At 51.6% G+C, this 22,873-nt stretch overlaps 9 protein-coding genes across 9 annotated transcripts; 5 read left to right on the forward strand and 4 right to left on the reverse strand.

Annotated features, from left to right (window-relative positions):
* Positions 1-24: 24 nt before the first annotated feature.
* MRS44_010748 (uncharacterized protein) lies at positions 25-1,880 on the reverse strand (the record flags this gene model as incomplete). The annotated part of the gene is made up of 2 exons (XM_046277126.2): positions 25-1,299; positions 1,347-1,880. 2 exons carry the CDS (start codon positions 1,878-1,880, stop codon positions 25-27), a joined length of 1,809 nt encoding a protein of 602 aa, XP_046128217.1.
* Positions 1,881-3,451: 1,571 nt separating this feature from the next.
* Positions 3,452-5,159, forward strand: MRS44_010749 (uncharacterized protein; the record flags this gene model as incomplete). Its single annotated transcript, XM_065620231.1, has 3 exons — positions 3,452-3,568; positions 3,619-4,338; positions 4,395-5,159. The coding sequence occupies 3 exons, from the start codon at positions 3,452-3,454 to the stop codon at positions 5,157-5,159; spliced, it is 1,602 nt and encodes a 533-aa protein (XP_065476420.1).
* A 175-nt stretch (positions 5,160-5,334) lies between these two features.
* On the reverse strand, positions 5,335-9,216 carry MRS44_010750 (uncharacterized protein; the record flags this gene model as incomplete). The annotated part of the gene is made up of 3 exons (XM_065620232.1): positions 5,335-6,938; positions 6,998-8,190; positions 8,381-9,216. 3 exons carry the CDS (start codon positions 9,214-9,216, stop codon positions 5,335-5,337), a joined length of 3,633 nt encoding a protein of 1,210 aa, XP_065476421.1.
* Positions 9,217-9,992: 776 nt separating this feature from the next.
* Positions 9,993-14,050, forward strand: MRS44_010751 (uncharacterized protein; the record flags this gene model as incomplete). Its single annotated transcript, XM_046278823.2, has 8 exons — positions 9,993-10,853; positions 10,910-11,146; positions 12,015-12,162; positions 12,212-12,762; positions 12,812-13,085; positions 13,134-13,309; positions 13,372-13,555; positions 13,605-14,050. The coding sequence occupies 8 exons, from the start codon at positions 9,993-9,995 to the stop codon at positions 14,048-14,050; spliced, it is 2,877 nt and encodes a 958-aa protein (XP_046128214.2).
* A 137-nt stretch (positions 14,051-14,187) lies between these two features.
* MRS44_010752 (uncharacterized protein) lies at positions 14,188-15,689 on the reverse strand (the record flags this gene model as incomplete). Its single annotated transcript, XM_046271368.1, has 2 exons — positions 14,188-14,910; positions 14,970-15,689. 2 exons carry the CDS (start codon positions 15,687-15,689, stop codon positions 14,188-14,190), a joined length of 1,443 nt encoding a protein of 480 aa, XP_046128213.1.
* An 809-nt stretch (positions 15,690-16,498) lies between these two features.
* MRS44_010753 (uncharacterized protein) lies at positions 16,499-17,696 on the forward strand (the record flags this gene model as incomplete). The annotated part of the gene is made up of 4 exons (XM_046274110.2): positions 16,499-16,710; positions 16,751-17,008; positions 17,064-17,215; positions 17,269-17,696. The coding sequence occupies 4 exons, from the start codon at positions 16,499-16,501 to the stop codon at positions 17,694-17,696; spliced, it is 1,050 nt and encodes a 349-aa protein (XP_046128212.2).
* Positions 17,697-18,206: 510 nt separating this feature from the next.
* MRS44_010754 (uncharacterized protein) lies at positions 18,207-19,197 on the forward strand (the record flags this gene model as incomplete). The annotated part of the gene is made up of 2 exons (XM_046284246.1): positions 18,207-18,929; positions 18,979-19,197. The coding sequence occupies 2 exons, from the start codon at positions 18,207-18,209 to the stop codon at positions 19,195-19,197; spliced, it is 942 nt and encodes a 313-aa protein (XP_046128211.1).
* A 336-nt stretch (positions 19,198-19,533) lies between these two features.
* On the forward strand, positions 19,534-21,680 carry MRS44_010755 (uncharacterized protein; the record flags this gene model as incomplete). Its single annotated transcript, XM_065620233.1, has 3 exons — positions 19,534-19,610; positions 19,739-20,576; positions 20,631-21,680. The coding sequence occupies 3 exons, from the start codon at positions 19,534-19,536 to the stop codon at positions 21,678-21,680; spliced, it is 1,965 nt and encodes a 654-aa protein (XP_065476422.1).
* Positions 21,681-21,730: 50 nt separating this feature from the next.
* MRS44_010756 (uncharacterized protein) lies at positions 21,731-22,576 on the reverse strand (the record flags this gene model as incomplete). The annotated part of the gene is made up of 1 exon (XM_046282321.2): positions 21,731-22,576. The coding sequence occupies one exon, from the start codon at positions 22,574-22,576 to the stop codon at positions 21,731-21,733; it is 846 nt and encodes a 281-aa protein (XP_046128209.2).
* Positions 22,577-22,873: the final 297 nt, after the last annotated feature.

A 22,873-nucleotide genomic window follows, 5' to 3' on the forward strand; every position in this document is an offset into this window, starting at 1 on the left:
TCATTAGTCTCATAATCATCTAGCTCAAGTCTCCCACTTGGCCTTGAGAGCACCAAACTTCTCCCCAAACTCCGAGATGAACTTGGCCACATCCTTTCGCTTCATAAACTCCCGGTACTCTGCCTCCTTCTCCGTGAATGCGATTTCTAGCTTGGCCACCTTGGCCTTGTTGGCGTCCCATACATCCTCAGCTGACCTGAGCAGTATCTGGGAACTCTGCATCTTCGCGTGCTTCTCCTTTAGGGTATTGCGGTGCTGGTTCAGGTTCGACTCAAAGGCTTTGTGGATCTGCTCGCATTGCTCGGATGTCATGGTGTTCATGGCCGGCATGTCCTTGAACCAGTTCTCCAGGCTCTTGGTGTCCTGTGCGATCTTCTGCGAGAAGACTTCCCAGTCCTTTTTGTGCTGGTTATAGGTCTCGAACCTTTCCGCGTACTGTAGAGAGCATGCCTTTTGCTCCTCTAGCGCCTCCTGTAGTTTTGACTTTACAGCCATCATGGCTGTGTCGCTTCCCTCCATATCTGCCGCGGCCTGTTCGGGTGAAGGGAAGGAGAGGCCTTGAAGGAATGTGCCAATGCTCTGGATTGTCCCCCCTGTATCCCGGTTTTCAGGGGTACATCTCTTCTTGACAGGTGCCTTAGAGATCCCTAAGGGATTTTCTGAGAGAGAACTAGACCTTGGTCTCTTGGCTGACGGCGTAGGGGGAAGGGTGCTGGTGTTGTGGTCGATGGTCGTGAGAATGTTGAGTTTTGAGCCGTTGGAAGGCTGCTGCTTCAGCTCAGACTGGGGAGTAACGGGGAGTTTAGGCTTCGGGCTGTTGAACGTTGACTTCTGCTCGGTGAGAGGGGTGCTGGGGGTTTTCGGTTTTGGTGTGTCCGGGAGTTGTGGCTTCTGCTCGGACTGGGGAGTGCCAGGGACCTTTGGTTTCGGAGGCAGGTTCTTTTCGGATAGCAAAGGTGATGCCTTCTTTGGTGTAGATACGGGGCTCTTCTCCTTGCCCAGCTTACGAACCAGAGAACCCTTGGTGCGCTTTGCAGTGCCGATGCCGAGGCCCTTCTTCGCGTCACTACGCTTCGAGGATTGACTGCTCGAAGAAGCTTTTGAGGGTTCCTCCTCATCAATACTCACTCCGCTATCAGCCGAAGCGGCCCTCTCGTACCGCTCTAGGGCCGCCACGACAGCGCTCTGCGGTGACTTGGGCTTCCAAGTCGGAGCGAGACTGCATGTGGCCGGAAACTCATCAGTCCCTAGCACGGCGTAAAGACCACTAAGGGCCGAGGTAGCAGCTTTGGGACCGCTCTTTGCCAGGTTAGCTGAGTTGCAACGATATACTAGAGCAAACGTACAACTTCTGACAATCTCACATCCCAGCCAGGGTGATGGAGTTTTACCCAGAGCTTCATCACCCGCTCCACGTCCTGGAGGCGTTGTGGAGAGGGAATTGGGTCGTAGTGGCGGATCATGATGGTTTTATGTGCCACGTCTCGTTGTATCCTCACCACTGACCAATGGTTGGGATCAAAGTGCTGAAGGGGCGCCAGGAATACCTTGTTGGAGGGGAGCGGTTTGAGAGGGACCCTTGAGTCGGTGGAGGGAGGTGACATGTCAAAATAAGAGGGATGGACTATCGTCGTGTCCTTGCTGAGTGTTGGGTAGGCGGCTAAGAGGGCGCACATGTGTGTGGCCTTGAGGAGATGTCCAACCTCGAGGGCCTTGGTGACTTCGGCCAAGGTGGACTTTGAGAGAGCTGGCTTTGTGGGGAGCAGCTCAGGCGTGCTCCTGGTGCTTTCGGAAGCCATTCTGGTTGAGCCTGCACAGACGATGCTGTCAACGGTGTCTCTGCTGGTTCCGGACGTTGTAGATGCAAAAGGTTGTGGCATGCTGCGTGATGATGAGATGGAGGGCGTCCGCCGGATTTAGAGACGTGAACGCGACTGCGACGGACATGGCGGGTGCCAAAGTACGTAGTATAAGTAGAGCTCACTGGAACCAGCCAGTGTCGTCCGAACAAAGAATTGAATGGAGGGGGCTAGCTTAGGAGAGACAGAGAGAGCCTAAGAATGCAGTGCTGCGGTCTGGCAAACAGAGGACGATTGCAGATGATGTCAAACAAGAGGGGGAACAGGAAATCAAGAAAGTGAGGCGAACTGCAGGATAGGAGTTGGCAGCAGCAGCAGGTGAAAGAAAATAGAATTTCCACATGAACGCGATAGCGCCATCGCTCGAGTGACTGGGCGAAAAGCAACATGGGGCACATGCCACTGGGGATGGGGGTTGGGCAGCGGGATGGGCTTTGACACACGAGCCCAGTGCAGCGGGTTTCTTTGTTCTGGTTGTTGGTTGCCGTTACTTTTGTTGCCTCTTGGCTCTTTTTTTCTCTCTCGTTTGCGGTTTCACAGATTCTATGGTGCAATACAGTTGTTTGGCATAGATGATCTACGGAGTGCATCTCAACAGTGTGATTCGACTGCATAGGCGAAGAGCGCAGTAGCCGAGCCGCTGCAGTTTGCGACTCTTGCAGCTCGTCTACTGCGTTTGCTGCACATTTCACCGCTTGCTGACAGACAATAGTGACAGAATCTAGTGATGCAAGCCGTGATGTGATGGAGGCTGGTATGGAGGGTGGCATGGCTGGAATTAGGGGAAGTGATTCGCGACATTGCTTTTTTTCACCCGAAGATCTGTAACGCTCCCTTGCAATGGCGGGGGTAGGGGTTTGGGTTCTGGACCAAAGTCCTTGGAGGTGAGTCATATTGAGCAAACGGGCGTTCACTCTGTTGTCACCCTCTTCTTGGGTTAAAAGGTACAGCCTAGTTTATCGTCCAATCGAAGTCTGTGTCCGTTGTGTGTGGGTGGGAATTCTCATGTGAATATGTTGGTTCCTGTGGGATTGGGTTGGTTGGCGTTGAGTTAAGCCCGGCAAGCGGCAGAGCGGAATCGCGGGTATCTGTGCCTTAACACGCTAAACGTGGGAGCTGCGACTTGGCGTCGATGACGCTTTTGATGGATAGCTGCTTTGACTTTAGCGGTGTGATGGATATTTGGGGGCGAGAGAACAGAAGATGGTGAGAGGAAACAAGAGGCAGGAAAGGAGATGGTGTCGAGTGCTCGGGCCATGTGGTGATGGCAAGGGGCAGGCCAACCAGCACAAGAGGCAGAGTATTCACATGAAGTCTATGTTGGAAATACACCAAGATAGAATTGTCAACTGGTTAATTTGAAGCTATCCTCGAAACTAACTAGGTTAGATCGAATATCTATCTATAGAGTAGCCTAGAGGACTGAAATGCTGCTTCAAATGCATGACGCCTCTCCTTAACAATCTCTGTAATCAACTACCCCCAAAAGTCGCCGATTCGCCTACCAAAGTCCGCTTTCCTCTCTAAAGTCCGCAATCTGTGGATCACCTTCCATCAATTCTTACCATCAGCTCCTTTCTTACTCAGCAAACATGTCAGTGATGCTCCGAACTCCGCATCCTCCGGACTCCTCGGCGCCCAGTCTGGCCGATCGCCCGAGCGACCCGAAGATATCTTGGTCCATATCCCAGGACAAGCACCGACGACCCGTAGATGTCCATGTGAATCGATTGATACGACTTCTTGCGACATGACACAGGATACCACGGTTTCGGCTGCACGCCGCGATGTACCCCCCGACGAGCGACGACCCGATGCGGGATACGGGTCTTTTCCCACGACGGACCGCGATATACCTAAACCTGCGAAACAGAGCACGAGAGCGCTTGCTCCTGACTTGCTGCGAGGTTTACTCATGCTCACCATGGCTCTCGACCACATGGCACTCGCCTTGAATACATGGCAGCACGGCACTGGACGGGAGACGGAGATGGATGGTGTCGTGATCAAGGAGTGGAATAGACCTGTCGCATACGTCGTTCGCACCCTTACCCACCTATGCGCTTCCGGCTTTACTATGCTTCTCGGTGTTGGAGTCGTCTATCTCGGTCGGTCGCGTACAAGACTGGGCTGGTCGTCGCTGCGCATCGCAAAGTACTTTGCCGTCCGGACGGCTGTGCTGACGCTCATCGGCGTATTGCTCGGGTTGGCGGTTTCGGGAGGAAGGGTCTGGTTTATGAACTTTGTCTTGTTCTCGTTGGCTATCGATTATTTTCTCGCCGGGATGCTGTGGCTGGTGATCGACACTACAGAACCGTTGCTCGCGCGGGCCGTTACGCGCATGTTTCCGGATAAGGTTTCAGAGGAAGACGAGGTTGACGAGCCTCTGCTTCGTCGTGATAGAGCACAGGACGGCTCCGAGTTTGGTGTATTGGTTTCGTGGCATGTTCACAACTTCCTCCTCGCCGTCTTGGGCTTGGTTACTATCTGGTGGAACATCTGGCTTTCTCCAACAAACGGACACTGTGAAATCAGGGACCACGCATCAGACGTGATGCAGCCACTCTCTGTGGCTGCGAGCGAAGGACCAGACGGCCCCGCCGTGTCTCACAATCCCCTGCTTGGCATCTGGTTCTGGATCACGCAGACGGAGCGCGTCATGTCTGTCTTTCCCCCATGGCCTGGGTGTCGTTTGCCGTCCTGGGCTTGCTGTACGGGCGCATCGATGTGACGAGGACGTGGAGCTCTGGCATCGCTGCGCTCTGCAATTTGGTTGCCGGCTTGGGTTTCTTGGTCCTGTTTGTGCTCACGAGGGTGTTGCGCTTTGGAAACCTTTCTGAAGGGTGCTTGCAGACGCCTGAGCATGACAAGTATCCCGATCGTAACCCGTATCTCGCGTCGGCGCAGTCTTTCTTTTACATCATCAAGTATCCCCCGGATGTGGCGTTCTGGGCGTTTACACTTGCCGGCAACTTCTTCCTGCTGGCGTTCTTTGGTGGAATCCCGACGAGCGTGGCTAAGCGCTTCACGCTGCTGCTCGACTTTGGCAGAGCAGCCCTGTTCTTCTACATCACCCACCTGTTCTTCATCTTTATCCTAGGCCCCATCATGGTCGCCTTGTTCGGCCATGATACAGGTATCCCGACGCAGATGGACCCTGGTTCCACGAGGGGCATTGATAATGCGTTTGCGTACTTTGGCATCTGGGCGTTTGCCATGCTTGTCATGTGGCCTGCGGTGAGGTGGTACGGCAGTTTCAAGGGCAGCAAGCCCGCCGACTCCATCTGGAGATTCTTTTAGTCACAGCTGGACTGTTGCATGTTTGTCGTCGCACACACGTTTCTTTTTAGTTTGATAGAGTATACAAAAGTAGATTTAGCATCTTGCATCACGTTTGTTCCCCCGCTTCTTCGAACTCTTTGACAAAGCATCATGTCTGCATCCGCATCCTCGCCTCTTGGCCAATGTATGCACGTCACCTCCGAGTAAGGCTCGGCAACCAACCTCCCAATCCACTCTGTCCTCCCCTCTTGCGTCTGCTCTCATGTTTGTCACCGTGTACAACCACAGCCCCCTCCCCGCCCAACCTCTTCTCAAACGGGCCACGGGAGGCTTGTCTTCGTCCAGGGCGTGACGCACGAAACGGTCGCTCGCGGCACGTCGCCTTGTGAGATGATGTGATGATGCTTTCTAGGCTTTTGAGATCCTTGCCGAAATGTTTGAGGTTGTAGAGCGACTTGACCAGGTCTTGAATGCCCTTCTCAGTGAGCTGTTGGCGGTCTTGAACTTTGTGGGTGCTTTGCTTGAAGGCTTCGACGAGGTCGAGATGCGCCTGTCGGTCCTTGCGAAGAGTCTCAAGAATCTCCTTGTTCTTGTCGAAAGGGAGCCCCAACTCCTTCCCAGCCTCGATTTTGGTCAGCTCATCTTGGATCAGCATGTCGAGATACTCAACCGTCGTGTCGTTGATGGGCGCCATCGCATTCTTTGTGAGAAACACCCCGAACCAAGCTCTCGCCTCTTGCATCTTTCTGAGTTCATCTTGGTACTCATCCACCAGCTTGCTTGCATTTGTAAAGGCTTGTTGTCGAACCGCCACTTCACCCTCGTTGCGACAGATCATGCGCTCAATTTCTTCATCCTTCACCGTTTCCAAAACAGTTTCCACTTTGTAGAGGATGTGCATGTGCAACTGCCAAGGATGTCGGCAGCCGGGGGCATTGCATTTGTCTCTTTTGCCTCTATCAAAGGCGCGGCATTTCATGATGGCTGGATCGGCGAGCATTTCTTGCGTGACGTTGGTGAGTTTGCAGTCTGCGTGACAGATTTTCCTGTGGACTTTAATCTCCTCCTTGCCTCCCTTGCCGACCTTTCTGCTCTTACAGCACTCGGGATGTGTACAAACGGTTCGTGGCTTGGCAAGCTTCTTCATTCTGGGCTGCACGATCTCCGGGTGTAGCTTTGCGAGAAGTTCGTCTCCCTTTAGTCTCATGTCTCTGAGATCCTGCCTGTTTCTCTTCAACATAGAGAGGCTGGTTGAGATGTGATGTGATATTTCCGACATGGACCTCATTAGCTGAACCACCTGTTGGCGGGCGCCGTTCATGCTCAGAGTGCTGTTGACGTTGTGTGGAGTTGTCGACCTGAAGTGGTCGACCAGTCTTTGTGACTCTTCCTTAGAGTGCGCCCAGCTCTTGCGCATGTCGTCTACGTTTGGTAGTGGGACTCGTTCAAAGTGTGCTGTGAGATATCTGAAGCTCTCCGAGTCGAAGCAGTAGATGTTTGACCTCTTGAGGGCGAGGCCAGGATCAGGGTGTTCCTCGAGAAGCTTCTTCAAGGGAGCGTACACATCGCCAGATGCGTAGTTCGAGATGCGAGTGTTTGTGAACCCAAAAACGAGGTTGGACACGGCGCTGCGGTGGAGATGCGTCAGAAGCTCTTTGATGCAAAACTTGAACAGAACATTCAGACGGGGGCTGTTGGACTTGAAGAGGATGAGTATCCCGTGGAGGACATAGTAGTCGCTCAACGTCTTCATCATATCGGCCATATTCTTCTTGTCGTACTGGGATCCCCGAGTATCTCCAATACCCGGCGTGTCGAACAGGCGGTACGTGGTGTTGCCGATGGTAATGGGGTACACGTTTGTTTGTTGGGTCGCTGACTGTCCTTTGGTACCGTCTCCTTCATCCTCCCTCGGGTCGTCACCTGCTCGGATGACGCGTTCTTCGATTTCTTGGTTGGGTCATCTTTGTTGATGATTTGGGTTGAGAAAGAGCAGGGGATGACTGAGGTCAACCTCCCAGCAGCTATGGCTTCATCAAGCGTGTTGTATTTTAGGTAGTTGACGAAGCCGTTGATGAAGGTCGACTTTCCAACGCCTGTCTCACCGAGGATCAAGATGTTGACCGAGTTGGACTTGAGGCTTCGAAGCATATCCAATAGCGTGTGTGCCGGATACCTGTCGAAGCCTGGTCCATGAGACTCCCCATTGCACTTGAAGTCGTAGTACAGATGTTGACCGCAAACACAGTAGATGTGGTCATCTGTCATGCAGAACTCGAGAGGTTCAGAACAATGGAAGCAGATCCATTCGCGCGGGGTGTTGTGGTCACAGCGCATTCCAGGGCAGGGAATCTTGACGAAGCGGCGATCCAACGGCTCGTCGCCCTCTTCCGTCTCCGGGCGATCTGTAGTTTTCGAGCGGTCTGGGCTGTAACGAGCCAAGCAGTACTCGGGGAGGGGATCGGGCTCTTCAGAGTCCTCGGAATCCTCATCATCGTCATTGTCGTCGGTGTCTGGGAACTGCCAATTGAGGCTATTCACAGGAGGCACATGGCTCTGCTCGATTCCTTGGGCATAAAAGCTGCTTCGAGTACCCTCATCAAAGCCTTTCGTAGGAGCGGCTTGGGGTTGCCCAACCAGCTCGCCAATGAGCTCGCGACCACTCTGGTATGTCGTCAAGCGAGCGTCGTCCAGCTCTGGACAACAAGATGAAGCGTCGCAATCGACGACATAAACAGGCTTGTCCTGGTCTGCTCGCCAGAGTAAAAGCATCAGGGATTGGCAGTGTCCGGCCCATTTCTCTTGTCGGACTGCTGCGGCGTTGAATAGCAGTGCGTGGCAGCCTGGGTCGTTGGGAGGAGTTTTGATCCTCTCTTGAGGGGACACACGATGGCCGACGTATATCGCACCCGCAGAGATGGCCTTGCTCAAAAAGCCAAACTTTCCTGTTTCTTGGCCTACGATGGTAGATACATGCCTCGGAGACGTGGCTTCTGCGTTGAAAAAGCTGTAGAGCTCTTGGAGACGTTGGAGGTGCACGGCACCCGCCCTGATCATAGGTAGCGTCGAGGCGAGTCTCTCTTGCATACGTCTATACCACTCAATCAAGAGAATTTGAGAGTTTCTTGCAAGTTGGACGTGTTCCTCTGCGACGTACGATCGATTCTGAAGCAATCTCCCGTGATAGCTGCCAAGTCTCATCCTGCAGCTGGCGTATTCGACAAAAAAGGTTCATGAACTCGCTAAAGTATTCGAGAGGCAAAGCTATGGAAGCGACTTTGATGGTGCCAACTCCTGGCAGGAGCTTGTTCAGTCTGTCAACGGGAAGTAGGGTGTAGGAGAGAGGACAGCCTTTGCCGTCGTTAACCTTGTGTAAGTTGGCTAGGTCGAGGCAAACGGATCTGTGTATGGTATCAAAACTGTGTTGAATCGTGTGCATATCGGGGGTGTCGGTGTATAGAAGTGCTCTGTATTCAAGCTCTAGTTTCGTCGTCTCGGGGGGTACGGAAAAGATGTCGCCCTTGATGGACTGGACAACTCCCGCGATGCGGTTCAAGTCTCGGGAGAAGGCACGCTGAGCTTCCAATCTTTCAGAATCTGGCCCAAGATCGTGTGTCATTGCGATTGTGTTCCGCGTGCCCCAGGTGATGCCAGTAACGACGTGTGAAGCGGCGAGAGTGCGCAGGGGAGTCAGGTCAACGTGCTTTTTCACATTGATGCTCTTGAGGTTGAGCGCTTCTTGGACAGTCGTGAATGTATGATGATAGGCGACATGTAGAGCGTCAACCGTGTCGAACGAGGCTTGAAGATAGACGGAAGATCCCCGGGGCTTGATGGCGCCGGAGAGGATGGTCGCCGCCGTATCGTGGCTGACACCAAGAGTCTTGAGTCGAGCCTCGTATTTGGCGCTCGCATTACGAGTAATTTCGGCAGAGTTTATTCCGCGGGACGCTATTGCATCGAAGGGCAGTCCGTCGCGCAAAAAGGAGGTGGCTAGAAAAGAGTCTGCCTTGGCATCGTAGAGTGTGCCAATTGGGAGGAGCTGGTCAAAGGCGCCTCGAACTAGTTCATCCATGATGAACAATGTAATCAAGGAGTATGTTTGAGGGTAAAAGAGTTCAAAAAACACCTGTTGATGTAATTCGTGACCATTATTGAAGAGCCTGTAACAATGTCGACTGGTCTTATAGCTCTCGTCCCTGAGAGGATGAACTCTGACTCTAAGAGTGATAGCTTGCCCCTCAACAGTCGCCACGAAGGTATTCCCAGAGTTTCTGGTTTGATAGGCCTGCAGATATGTAGTGTCACATGAGCTGGAAGTTTGTAACCCTCCGCAGATGCTGTGTTCTCTGCTCTGTCGCGCGAGGTTACACTTTCATGCCTGTTTGTCTCCGAGATATCGCCCTCCGCGACAAAAAATGATGCTGTTCAAGGTGAGGAATCGTGATAAGTTGGCAAGACAGGCGACTCGAGTCTGGAAAGGCTTCTTGCAGGTGCCAGCAAATCGATGGTTCTCGGGGCTTCCTAGAACGGATGTCGCGAGGTTATTCGGAGAGCTGGAGTAGCCAGAGGCGTCGCCCAACATGTCACCTTGATCAAACGATGTAACAAGGAATTGGCCCTTAGAGACAGGTGGTGGTGCCGAGGGAATAACCCCTTCTGGATGACTCGAGGGCCTCTACCGCTTAACTCGAGTCGAGTCCCAACAGCGTAGAGGCATCCATTCAAATCTTCCCGCAAGCCCTTCCATGATAGGTTTAACAAGCGACCAATCCCTTCCAGCCCGTTTTGTTTCAGTTTGAGCCATACTTTTGTCTACCTACCAAGTCTCTACCACCAACTGTGAGCCTCATGGCACCAGACCTCGTGCGGATTGAGCTGCAGAGTAAGCCTGGCGAGGCCTTCACTCTAATAGACAGGAAGCAAGCGGCTGCTGTTTCGGGATATTTTGCAAAATTATTTGCATCCAAAGACGGAGACAAACATGAGATTGGCGATCAGTATATGGATGGGTTTGCTCTCTTCTCTATCTGGCTACGTGAAGGCCACATGGCACCGGGCCCAGAAGCACGCGTGTACCGGATACAACCTTGGCTCTCTAATACGGCGAAGGCATGGGTTCTTTCTAGGAAGTTTGAAGCACCGGAGTATGAGGACTATTGCTTGAAGATGTTCATTAACAACTGTGCTTTCGCACCTCTCGGACCATGGCACTACGTCCAGGACAATACTCCACCAGACTCACCCATTCGTCGGTTCAGCAACCACTATATCGCCTGGAAGGTAAGTATTTTCAGAGGACGGCCCAGTGAATTCGACGGTCTTGAAGCGGCAGCCCTTGCTGCTAAGGCCAACGGGGACATCAAGGATCCGCGACAATACGACTGCGCCCATTGGTACTCGCCATGTGGCGATCGGGTCGATTCTGCCTGCAAGCATAACCCCAGGGTCATGAAGGAGAAGAAACGCCGGAGACCATCTACCCCGATTGTTCCCGCAGCTTCATTGCCTACTGCAGAGCGTGGCATTTCGCTCGAGGTGCCGCCTTCTCGACGAGGATCTCAATCGGCACGACCACTCTCATCTCGGGCAGCATCTTCAAGGCAGAATCGACATGGCAGAATATCCTACGAATCAAGGCCCGTGAGTCCTGCCTCAAGTGATTCGGGCATCTCTCCTAAGAGAAGGTTTTGGCTGCAGTTTGCCTCTATTGTAAGTATAAGCCTCCAAGAGTTGATGGTATGTGACCGCTTACGCATGACATCCAGTTAATACACGGCACTTTCCTCACGACAATACTGGCATTATGCGCCGTGATTCTCCCCAATGAGAACGACGGCGTTCGATCCGGCACGAGATTCTACAGCATCCTCTGTGTCTCGTGTGGTATCCTCTGCTCTTTGCTCCCAAAGCATGGCATCCCGGTCTGCCTGTTACTTGCACTCGGCGATGGTATCGCGCTGGCTATTAATACAAAGTCCTGCTGTGAGATGTCTGAATCTCCGGTATGCCACAAGATGAAGGCTTTGACTGTTTTTGTGTGGTTGGGCATCCCGATTTCGTGGTGGTTTAGAACAGCGTGGGGGACGAAAGCGTTGATCAGTTGGAGGTGCCATTGAAGGGCTGAGAGATGTGACGAAGACGGCAGCTGATATACTTTTTTCTTAATTTTTACTAGAGGCGTTATTGAGATCAACGATAAAACAACGAATACTTGATGCTTCAGATGCCATGAACAGTGATTATCGCCGTTATCTCGCGGAAACTTTCTCCTTTGGTCAGTGATGACAAACTGAGTGGGGAGGGTCTCCTCTCCCCGCACCTCTAGCAAGCAATCGATGAATCGCTTGCCTAATCGCTCCAGTCATCCATCAACCATGTCGACTAGAAGCGAATCTGGGTGGCAAAGAGACAGGAAACGGGCCAGCAAAGCGTGAGGCGATATGCCATGTGCCAACTAATATGCGCTGACAGCTATTTCGCTCAAGCTGCAAACGATGTCGAGATCAAAAGATCAAGTGCTCTGGCTCCGACCCCTGCGATCCTTGTAGGAGGAGGGGGCTTCCGTGTCAGTTTGAGGGGGAGTCGGAGAAGATTCTCATCTCGCGGAGGTAGGCTTGTAAGCAACTGTCTTGACTCGGGTGGTGTTGACATAGTGTAGATACCTAAGTGGCCTCCAAGCAAAGCTAGCTGCTTATGAGAAACAACTGAGCCAATCTGCCTCTCCAGATGAGAATACTATACAAGTGGAGAGGTTAGAAACTTGTAAGTCGTCTGTGTCTTTACCAGCTAGAGCATGGTTGATTTCTGACCAGGCACAGCAAGCGAAAGCACAAAAGAGTCAGCAAACAAACTGTGAAGACACTTCTGCAGGCACGATTTCTAATGCACATTGACAGGACAATAACCTCAGGAACCATAGCAGAGTCCAGAAAAGCCGCTGATGGAACGGAAGCACCTCTCACGAATCCTCTTGCCTTGCGCACAGCAAACTGGGCTCCAGCTCGACATGGCAACATGCGTGGGTGTCTTAGCTCATTGACATGAAACGCTACTGACAGTGGATTCAGTATTTATGGGCACTTCGTCCAACTGGGCCTTTGGCAGACGCGTCTTGACCATGGCGCATGAGACACTCACCGGAGAGCCACTCCCTATAGATAACCTCCTTTTTGATGGCCACGTCTACGACCTAGGTTGGGATGGCCTCAAGGAGAATTGTTCCCAAGAGGAATTCGACTTTTCAACTCTCCCGGCCCGAGAATTTGCTCTCTATCTCATCAACTCAGTCCAGTTTCGCTGCGGTACGCTCTTTCAGTTATACGACGAGGACACGTTCATGAGGCAGTTCGAGCAGTTTCATGGAAACTCTGACGAGAATGAGCCTATGTCGCCATTGTGGTATGTTCATTATCTGATCCTTTTGGCCTTTGGAAAGGCGTTTGTGGTGCAGATCAGCAAGTCGGCGAGTCCGCCCGGATCTGAGCTTTTTGTTCAAGCGATGAAGATGATGCCGGATCTTGTTCTCTTGGATTGCTGCCCGATCGAAAAGATACAGGTACTTTGTGCTACGGCATTGTACCTACAGTGTATCTTTTGTCGTCCAGCTGCACACAATGTCGTAAGTCATGTCTACGCAGGTATTGAGGCGCTGTGCTGACATCTTCAAGATTAGCCAAGCTATCAGCATGGCGCTGCAGACCGGAATACATACCGAGATGAAGAGCCAATATCTTGACGAGAAATATGTTCAACGGTGTAGGCTGGTCTGGTCTACCCTCTATATCCTAGAGCGGAATATGGCATCTCTTCTCGGAGTGCCATTGTTAGTTGCAGAGGAGTACATTAGCACGCCATACCCTGTTTGTCCGCGGAATAAACAGAGAACAACCACCCTGGAGATACAGATCAAAATCTCGAAAATTCTCTCCAAGATCCACTTGAGTACGTTTATCAGCCCATTGAACTGTGCCCCCTGTTGACATGATGAAGGTGTTTATGGAACTGAAGGGCAGCTTGACAGTCGATATCTGGATGCGACGAGATCTGTTCTGAGGAGCTTTTCCGAGATTGCTGATCAACTCAACAACTCATTTGCGATTAGAACGAACGAGAACGCCTCTGGGATCTCACGAATCTCGGCGCATCTTCATCTTCAGTACCACCAGGTGAGCGAGGCTGTACCCTACTTTACGATATTATGGATGTGCTAATGAACATTACTACTTAGTGTATTGTCCTCACCACAAGACCCTTGCTGTACACTTTTCTGCAGTCGAGACTTGGCCAGGCGGATGCCTCATTGTTGGACCGATTAAAATCTGAGAGTGTCAGACGCCTTGTTCAAATCTGTCTGGAATCTTCCTATCGGATAATCAAGATATTATCGGTCCTATTGGGACAAGGGTTGCTAGGTAGGTGGCTCTGCAGCTGCGGATCATACTCGAATCTCACATTTCGCAGAAAGTTTCCTACCGTTTGACCTCGACGCAGCCTTTACCTCGACCATTTCCATCGTCATGGCGGCTACCATTGACGCATCGCTGGTAACAGATTACAACCACTGGATCCAAAAAGCCTACGCAGTCCTCGATGAGATGAGCTCACGGGGAAACACCGTAGCCTTGCACATTGGATCAGAGTTGAGACAGTTGGAAGATACATTGGAGCACCTACGGATTAAAGAAGGCCGGCTGACCATGTCATTTGCTGTTGGTGGACTGGACACGACGCAAGATGCAGCAGACATATCTATGCCTCCCCCTGAAGGCGCATCAGGAACTGGGTTTTTGGAGGAGTCACCCATGAATTTTGGTTTGAGTCCTGGGCAGTTGCTTGAGCTTGCGAATTCTTTGGATATTGATAGCTTCCTCGTGGCCATGGGGAGTCCAGAGGATGCACGATTATGAGACAAGATGGCTACCTATGCAAAAGGGTGGTTGTAAATTTATATCAATAGAATGTAAAAGAACTATAAAGCTCGGCAGAGGAGTATGAAGGTCAAGAGAAGGTGCCTTGGCAGCCTACAATGTGGTCAAAGTAGCCATTATAGGCCGTACTTCCAGGCATCGTCTTGATCGAAAAACGACAGGAAAAAGTTCGGAGTCGATGTCTGAACAGTAGACTCTGTCCTCAAGCCTGGAACAACCTCTGAAGTGCAGCCCCTCTTCTCAACTGCCTTTCCAGAGAGCCTATCCTTGATCCATCCCATCCATTTCATCTGACTAGCTTGAATAACAGGGAAGTGATCCATGGCGTTATAAGTGACATGCTCGATGCTATCCTTGAATCTGGACTTCTGAATAAGGTTGCAGGTGTCATCGACGGCCGCTTTGACGCCTTCTTGACGGACGACGCTGTCATTGGCTCCGTTCAGAACAAGGAGCGGTCCTGCGAATTGCTTGCGTCCAGCTTCGACCGCCTTGGCCCATTTCTTAGGGATATCGTCCTCGTACCACTTTGGCTTCGCCACTTCCTCTGGCTTAAGATCACCAAAGACCAGGGGAAGGAGAGGAAAGCAGCCGTCAACCTTAGCCAGGACGTTGTGCCAGCGGTCGTAGGACTTGGGGGTCAATCCGGTATAGTTGTACTCGGGGTAAATCTTGCTGACAGAGTCGATCAAGGCGGTTTGGCCGAAGGTGACGGCTGCTACAATACCGTTGTCATCGAAGTAGGCGAGGTCGTCAAGGATCCTGGTGACTGGGGCGATGGCGACTGCGCCTTGGTAGCCCTTGAGGGGCTTCTTGGCTTGCCTTTCAGCAAATGCCCACTGTATTATTACGAGTTAGTATTTGCAGTTCAAAGATGCTCAAGGTTCGGGCCACTTACCGCTGCACCACCGCCCTGGGAGTGACCCATAGCAACAAATGATCCCTTAGGATCCAACAAGTCAGAAAAAGCAGATCGAGCTGCCGTAACAGCGTTCGCAAGATCATTGGCATGAGCCGGAGCTGCCACCCAAGGATGGGGGATGGTGTCTCCATTGGGCAGCTCGGAGACGCCCAGACCAGCATAGTCCGGGGCGACGACGGCGATTCCTTGGAGTGCCAGAGCAAAAGGAGCCTGGAAGTGATATTGAAGGGCTCTGTAGCTGCTTGGAGCGCATGGCTTGAATGTGCCCGTGGTGCCGTGAGCCCAGGCTACCATGGGCATGGGCTGCTTCTTCGAGTTAGGGTTCGCTGAGTAGGGGCTGTAAGGCCACAGAACATAGGCAGAAGCCGGGACAATTTTTCCGTTGATATCTTCGGTGGTGTAGATGACCCTAGACATGGTCAAACCACTAGGAACCAGATAGTTGGTGAGATCCGTGACCTCCTCAGCCTCAAGAACAACACCAGGGCCAAGGTCGGCTGAGAACTTGGAGGGGGCCTTGTAGAAGTCAAAGGATGGATCAGACTGCTGCTCCGAGATCCATTGGGCAGCGTTGAAAGTCGTGTTCTGGCATTTTTCGTCGCAGGTGGTTGAGTCGGGGAAATGATTCTCTGCGATGACGCTGGAGGCAGCTACAGCTACCCAGAGGGCGGCTTTTTTGAAGCTTGGAAGGGCCATGATTATTTGGCTTTGAAGATGCTGCTGGTGATGAGAGACTGTCTGCTTGATTTGCGACAAGGCCGATCTTTATAACATTTCTATCCAACTCTCTCATGCTCAGCATTCCATTTCCCATACGCACATGAGGCAATCGGACATCTACAAGAACTCGTAGAGTTGCATCCTAGAGACCAATTCCAAATTCTCCAGTACGACTCTCATGATACATCTCTAACTCCGACCATGAAGGTATTTCGGAGTTGATGGAGTTGAGCGACGGTCCGAGCTGAATACGCCAGAATACGCCAATACGCTCAAAACCAACGAATACGCCAGGGGCTTATATACGCTCCCTTCTCCACCCCGACGTCGCATTCAAGTGCTTATGCCAAGCCGATTACTATGGGGACTTGCAAGTGGTAAAAATCAAGCTTCTTTTTGGGCGGATGAGAATACGCCGAAAAAGATCGGCTCGGGCCGTGAAGCCATACGCAGGTGCACACACCTTTATGTGAGGCCCTGGGTAGAAGACTTCTCGAACAATAACATCGCGGGGATTTTAGATGCAATCTTGGGGCCGTTCTCTTAGTACTAGGCTATTCGACCGTTGAATCTGACCCTAATATGAATGCCGGAGGTTGAACTCCTGATGCCATAGTGACCTCACCTAGAAGCTGGCACAAAATACCTACGACATTGGCAGGCAGCGAAGAATAGGGTAGATTCGGCCCAGACGCGAATTGGACTCACAGAGTGAAAATAACCATGCTCCCTGGTTGACGATTTGGAATTCCCTCCAGCGAATCAAGGTCTCCCCACAACCCATGATGTGTTTCGTAAGCCCAAGCCTCACCGAGAAGCTTCTTCCCTACCGCAGATCCACAGCGATAATCTCCGGCGTATGCAACTCTGTTCAGGAGTGTATGCCACTCAAGGGCCGCGTAGGGCTGACCGAGGCTGAGTACCCCGGCCGGCGTATCGCAGGGGCTTGGCTAGGCGGGAACCACTCCAAGGTGTCATTGGTATTCAAGGACTGTTTGTGAGTGTTGATCTTCATTGTAGAGTAGTAAATCTTGAAGTATAAAGGCTGTTGATGCCACCGCTAGGAGCAGCTTCATTAACACAATCAGCACTCTCAACACTCACTCACCACCACTTCCCCCACAAGCCCAACACCTTTCAACCTTCAACTTTCTTCCATCCCTCAAGATGCTTTCCAAGTCCATCATCAGCGCTATTCTGGCCTGGCCCGCTCTTGTGGCTGCCGCCCCTCACAACGTCGAGGAGCGCGCTACTCCCGAGCTTACCATTACGCAGAAGCTGCGACTGGCTGATACGTGAGTCTTTGAGGCTTTCATGATGAATATTTGGAGCAGGGCTGATAGATATTAGTGAGATCGACCGATTCAAGCTTCTCCCCGACGACAAGGACTTTGTCTTTGACTTCAACAAGCAGGACGGTCTTGCTGCTGGTGTCGCCAACGCTGTGACCTTCCCTGCCCTTGTTGGTACTGGCCAGACCTTTACCGTCGGCGAATTTGAGCGTATGACTCCTCAACTAATTTCTCTTGGGAATATTACTGACCATCTTTGATAGCTTGCTCCATGGCCGTCGTCCACATCCACCCCCGAGCCGCCGAACTCCAGGCCGTCATCTCCGGTCGCATCTACACCGAGATGGTCCCCGAATCCGGCGTCACCGACGCTGAGGGCAACCAGCGCGTCATTCGCAACGAGATCGGCCCCAAGATGATGACCGTCTTCTACCAAGGTTCCTTCCACACCCAGATGAACCCCGACTGCGAGCCTGCGGTTGTCGTCACCACTTTCTCCTCTGAGGACATGGGCGCTAGCTTGATCGCCAACAACCTGTTTGCTCTCAAGAACGAGACTATTGCCAACACATTTGGTCAGAGCATTGCTGGCGAGGATATTGACAAGGTTCGGGATGCTATTCCCAAGACTATCACCTTTAAGGTTGAGGAGTGTCTTGCCAAGTGTGGCAAGACGAAGCGACAGGTTTAGATTGTCATCGAGGTTTCTCTAGCTCATGATGGCTAGGCTTCGTGGTGAATCAATTTCACTGGGGCTTACTTCACGGGCTCAGTTGGAATGCGACAGAGCTTCTTTTTAGACTTTCAGTAGACATTTATTAGGGAACGGTTCACAGTAGCAGATATAGAGGTTAAGGATGGAGCTAGATAGCATTGCATTGTTAGGCTCTTGAATAAATACACTCTTGACTGCTAGAAATATCTCGACTTCCTCAGCAATGGTCCATTGTGGTAAAGTAAAGCTGGCATGGGTCAATCCAGGCTACGGCACATTTTCCCGACAGTGGCTTGGCCATAATTCGAGATAAGGGAGTGGTGTGAGAGGCTCGGGTAGTGAGCCGAGTCCCGCAGCCCGGATCAGTACCCGATAATGCCTTTCCATGCATCTTGGGGATTCAAAGACATCTTTACCATCTATCAACCTTGAAGTCGACTGTTGGATATCTCTACTTGCTTAATTATACCCCACAACTTTCCCAAGATGGCTGAAAAACAGGTTGTCGTGGTTGCTGGCTCGGGCAACATTGCCCAATACCTCGCCGATGAATTCGTCCAAGATAAGACGCACGATGTCATTATTATTTCTCGATCCGATCCAGAGTTCTTCAGGAATCTCAATGTTCCCTTGAACAAGCTGGACGAGTATTCGAAAGATGCGGTCGTGTCAATCCTCGATCGCGTCAACGCGACTGTTCTGGTTTCGACCTTGCACACCGACGACCCTACGGCTTTTACCTCGCTGCATGAGACGCTACTTGCCGCCTGTAAAGAGTCCAAATCATGCAAGCGTTTCATCCCAAGCGAGTTCTTGGGAAACCTGAGAGATTTCCCAACCTTGCCTCGTGGGATTCAGCGCGCAAGAGAGGCTTTTCGGAAGACACTGGCAGCACAGTCCGACGTCAAGTGGACGCTGGTCAACCAAGGTTGGCTGGCTGACTACTTTGTCCAAGTTCCCGATGGATCGAGGAGTTATATGCGTCCATTTCCCGAAGGTTGGCCGATAGGCCTCCAGGAGAAGACTGTTCGCGTCGTTGGTACTGGAGACGAGCCTGTTTGCTGGACAGCTGCGAGGGATGTTTCAAAGGCAGTTGTAAAACTGGTCTCTTTTGATGACTGGGACGACCATACATATGTCTTTGGTGAGCTTGGGACATGGAACCAAGCCATCAACAAGGTTGAGCGCTTCTGGGGTGTTGAGTTGACGGTAAGTAGTTCGAGATCCATACCAGCCAACATACTGACAAACAAATTAGCGAACCTACGTCACCAAAGAGATGCTTGAAAAAGATCTCACACGAGGAGTAGAGGATGCAGCATGGTACACGGCAACCATCGATGAGTGGTCAGGGTTTGGGGGGACTGCTGTGCCTCGTGAAGAAGCCCTGAGGCAACGTGAGAAGTACTTCAAAGACGTTCATTTCCGGACTATTGAAGAACTTCTTCACGACTCAAAAACCATGCAAATTATCTAAACTGTTGCTTCCATCATGAGATTCTGGTTTCTGCCATGGCTATTATGTAAGCTGCCGACTCCCACATCAAGTAACCGGCCGGCATAACCATCCTATTCGGGAACAAGCTAGTCTCGCCGACAGACTCACTGCCTCTTGTTACCAGCTGCACATTCCGTGAATCGGCTCTACAACCATGCATGCGAGACCATCCAAGAGGCCCCGAGGGTCTTATTCCTACGGTGGATGTGCTACATGTCGGAAAAGGCACGTCAAGTGTGATCAGGTCAGACCTCAATGCCTCACTTGCAAAGCCATCGGGGTTACTTGCGATGGCTTTGGTGACTCTGGTCTTCGATGGGTTACGGCTTCGGGAGAGTCTACCGAAGGCAGAAAGGTGTCGATGAGGATGCCGAGGAGACCTTTTTATCCTGGTGGGCAAATTCTTGGTCTTCTTTCTGCTGTCCTGTTAACAAAAGGCGCCAGAACGATCTCAGGTTTCCATGAGCACGGAGTTGAGGTTGATTCTTTCGAATAAGACTATTGATGAATCTTTATCAAGGCTAGACACGAGGTCCAAAGATTCTAGCACGCCCGATGAAGCAGTCATAATAGGTCCCTTTGGTGTATTCAGCGTTGGAAACAGCACGGCGACTTCAACTCCCTTTTCCGATCTCACGGCAAATCACAATCCACAAGTTCAGCCGAAACAGTCTAATACTCCGGACAACGCAGCCGATACCAAACACCAGCCTCCGTTACCAATCGACCCCTTGCCCAACACAGATAATCTCCTTGACTGGACAGATCTGTTTGACCTGGACACGAGCCCATCCTGGCTTCCTGCCGAGCCTACGATCAATATTGAAGCTCTAAACTCACTTCAAGATTCAACCGCGATTCCTATTTTCAACAACGACACATGTTGGGAGGGCTTGCATCTGTCAAATCTGGGTATTACTTCTCCCGCTCCCTTGAAGCCCAAGACACCGAGGCTTGCATTTGCCGAGTTAATCACCGTTGATGACGCTCAGATGCTGCTGAAGCATTACAGCGATTGCATGATAACCCACATATGGTCGCTCCCTCTCGCCCAAAAGTCGTCCATGGATATTCATATCGACGCAGCCGTAACAACGCTGGCAAGACTGACATTTATCGCAACCCGGCCTGTCTCCCATGCCTCACTCTCTCATTTGTACTCTGTACTGGCTCTATCCTCGATGCACTTGGCGAACGGGAAGGAGAAAGCAGATGCAGAGCACTGGCAACAGCTTTCTGAACGCCTGGAAAAAGAGGCCCAAGTGACCCTGCGGTATTCGCTGCAGCACGAGGTCTCACCAAAGGCGGCAAAATACAAGGACCTTCTGCTCTCGATATCCTCCATTGTCTCATTTGCTGTAGGTCGGCTCATAGACTTGCTGCACATCCGGTTTGTGCTGACACAGGACCAGATTCTGTTCGATAGACAAAGGGATGCAAAATGCTACCTGCTTGGCTCTGAGAGGCTCGTCAGGACTTGTGGCCTAGCCAAGAAGAATATCTCTCGAAAGACCAGTTATCTTCACCACACGTACACCTGGTGTAAGATTGTGGGTGACAGTACATATGTGCTTCGAAGCATGGACAACTCCGACCCGGCCAGCAACATCTTTACGAAAAGTACGACTTCCTGGGAAGAAACGCCAGGCGTTTTCTCTCAGGTTCCTTATGCTGATAATCGTCAACATTGTCACAACACACGGCTTGATGACTTTCTGGGACTCGAGCCGTTCCAGCACGACACAGATGTGGAGACCATCTACTCCAGGGAGGATGAATCACCACTAGATTACATCCCCTCTGAGGGCAGCCCAGGGAAATCAGACTCGACGCTTCGATTTCTGTATGGGGTATCGGAAACCTGGCTGAGTCTTGTCTCACAGACAACCCGGCTTGCCAACTTTATGGGCAGGATTTCTCACTCCAAGGAGAAGCTTGATAGTGATTCTTTGGAATCCCTAGAGAGTCACAAAAAGCATCTTGAGAACCTGGTATGGACGTTTACGCACAGCACACCATCACAGATTGACAGTTCAAGCCTCGCCTCTGAGAGTACACCCCGAGCCCATCTCGTGAGAGCTCTGAACTATGCTCTCATCATCTTCTTCTACCGCCGAATTCGAGAAGTGAATCCCGGTATCCTTCAACAACATGTCGATAACATTATCCGAGCTTTGCAGGAGTTTGACGCTGCCTGTGAGAAAGAAGGCATTGACGGTCCAGGTTCCCCGTGGCCTGCGTTCCTGGCTGGCTGTGAAGCAATGAGTAGCTCTCAGAGAGAATATCTTTCTGCTTGGCTTCAAAAGTCTTTCGACAAGACTGGCTTCACGAGGTTTAGGACGATCATCTCTTGTATGCATGAGGTGTGGAAGCGTCAGGAAGAGGCGTTGACCATGGGGAAACAGGACTGGACTTGGATTCATGTGTCGAAAGAGCAGAATTTGTATGTCATGCTGTGCTGAAATGTTATCTTGTAGCCAGTATTCAAAGAGCCAGTATCCGAAATATTTGCTCACGCCTCCCATGTCTCTTTCACAATCTTCCAGTATCGTTCCGGGTCAGCTCGTGCGTGGGTGACATGGGCACTATCGCCAAAATCAACCTGATGCAAGACTGAGTAGCCCTTGTCTTGAGCGTCCTTTACATGGGCTTCAACGACAAAGTGCGAAACAAGAGGATCGACACGACTATAGACGTATGACCGACATGTCTCGACTGTACGTGAAGGGTCGTTGGCCCCATCCCCCCATATCGGAACCCAGTCCCGGCCCCCAAGTACGCGGATCCATACCCACATGAACGAGCTAAGTAGGTGAGCCAGCGGGAGAGAGACTAGACGCTGGAGCCAACGACCTCGAGGGACACCGAACATGACGGCTGAGACAATAGCCCGGTACTCGTACCGACCAGGTGTTGAATCGAGAACGGTGGCATGTAGTGGAAGTCTCCCTTGGTCCTTGTCATCCGGTGAAGCAGTTTCGGCATACACATCTGCGAGATTGTATGTTGTGCTCAGGCCGGTGTTGGAAAAGGTGTGGATGAATAGGGATGGCTCCTTGGTTCCGTCTAAGGCTGTGTCTGTGCCTAGCACGTTGCGAATCACCTCGACGGCTGGGATGAGTTCCCTCCGTGCTTCTTGGATGAAAAACATGTGGCGAAGGAAGGATTTGAGGACGAGGATGGTCGAACCGGGAAATAGCTCCTGGTGTTTGGCGACATATTTGGAAATGTGATTCTCTTGTGCAAAAGCCCACGCCGCGAAGATGATAAGCTGTGGACCAGATTTGGTGTCTGCCTTTGGGTCCGGGTTGTATAGGAACACCGAAGGTGAGAGTTGTACTCGTTGGATTTCCGACATGATGAATTAGACCAAGATGAACGATATGCAAGGGCCTCGGAAATGAATAAGGTATAAATAAGCTTCAACAAGATTGAAGGGAGTAAGCGGCTTTATACTCGTCATTGTTCACTTCGCCGACGCGAGATAATCGCCGACGGAGATTAGGAAGTGAGATTGGGGTTGCCTGCACGTCTTGGCCGCCTTGGGCCCTTCGACAAGGGGCCTGTCCAACGAGGTAAAGGTTGACCGTTTGCACCACGAATATGGCAAAGCAGCTACCATATAAGAACGGCGCAGGCCTCATAGCCAAATATC

Source organism: Fusarium solani (genome assembly GCF_023522795.1).
Source record: "Fusarium solani strain SB1 chromosome Unknown bctg00000006, whole genome shotgun sequence".
NCBI lineage: Eukaryota > Fungi > Ascomycota > Sordariomycetes > Hypocreales > Nectriaceae > Fusarium > Fusarium solani.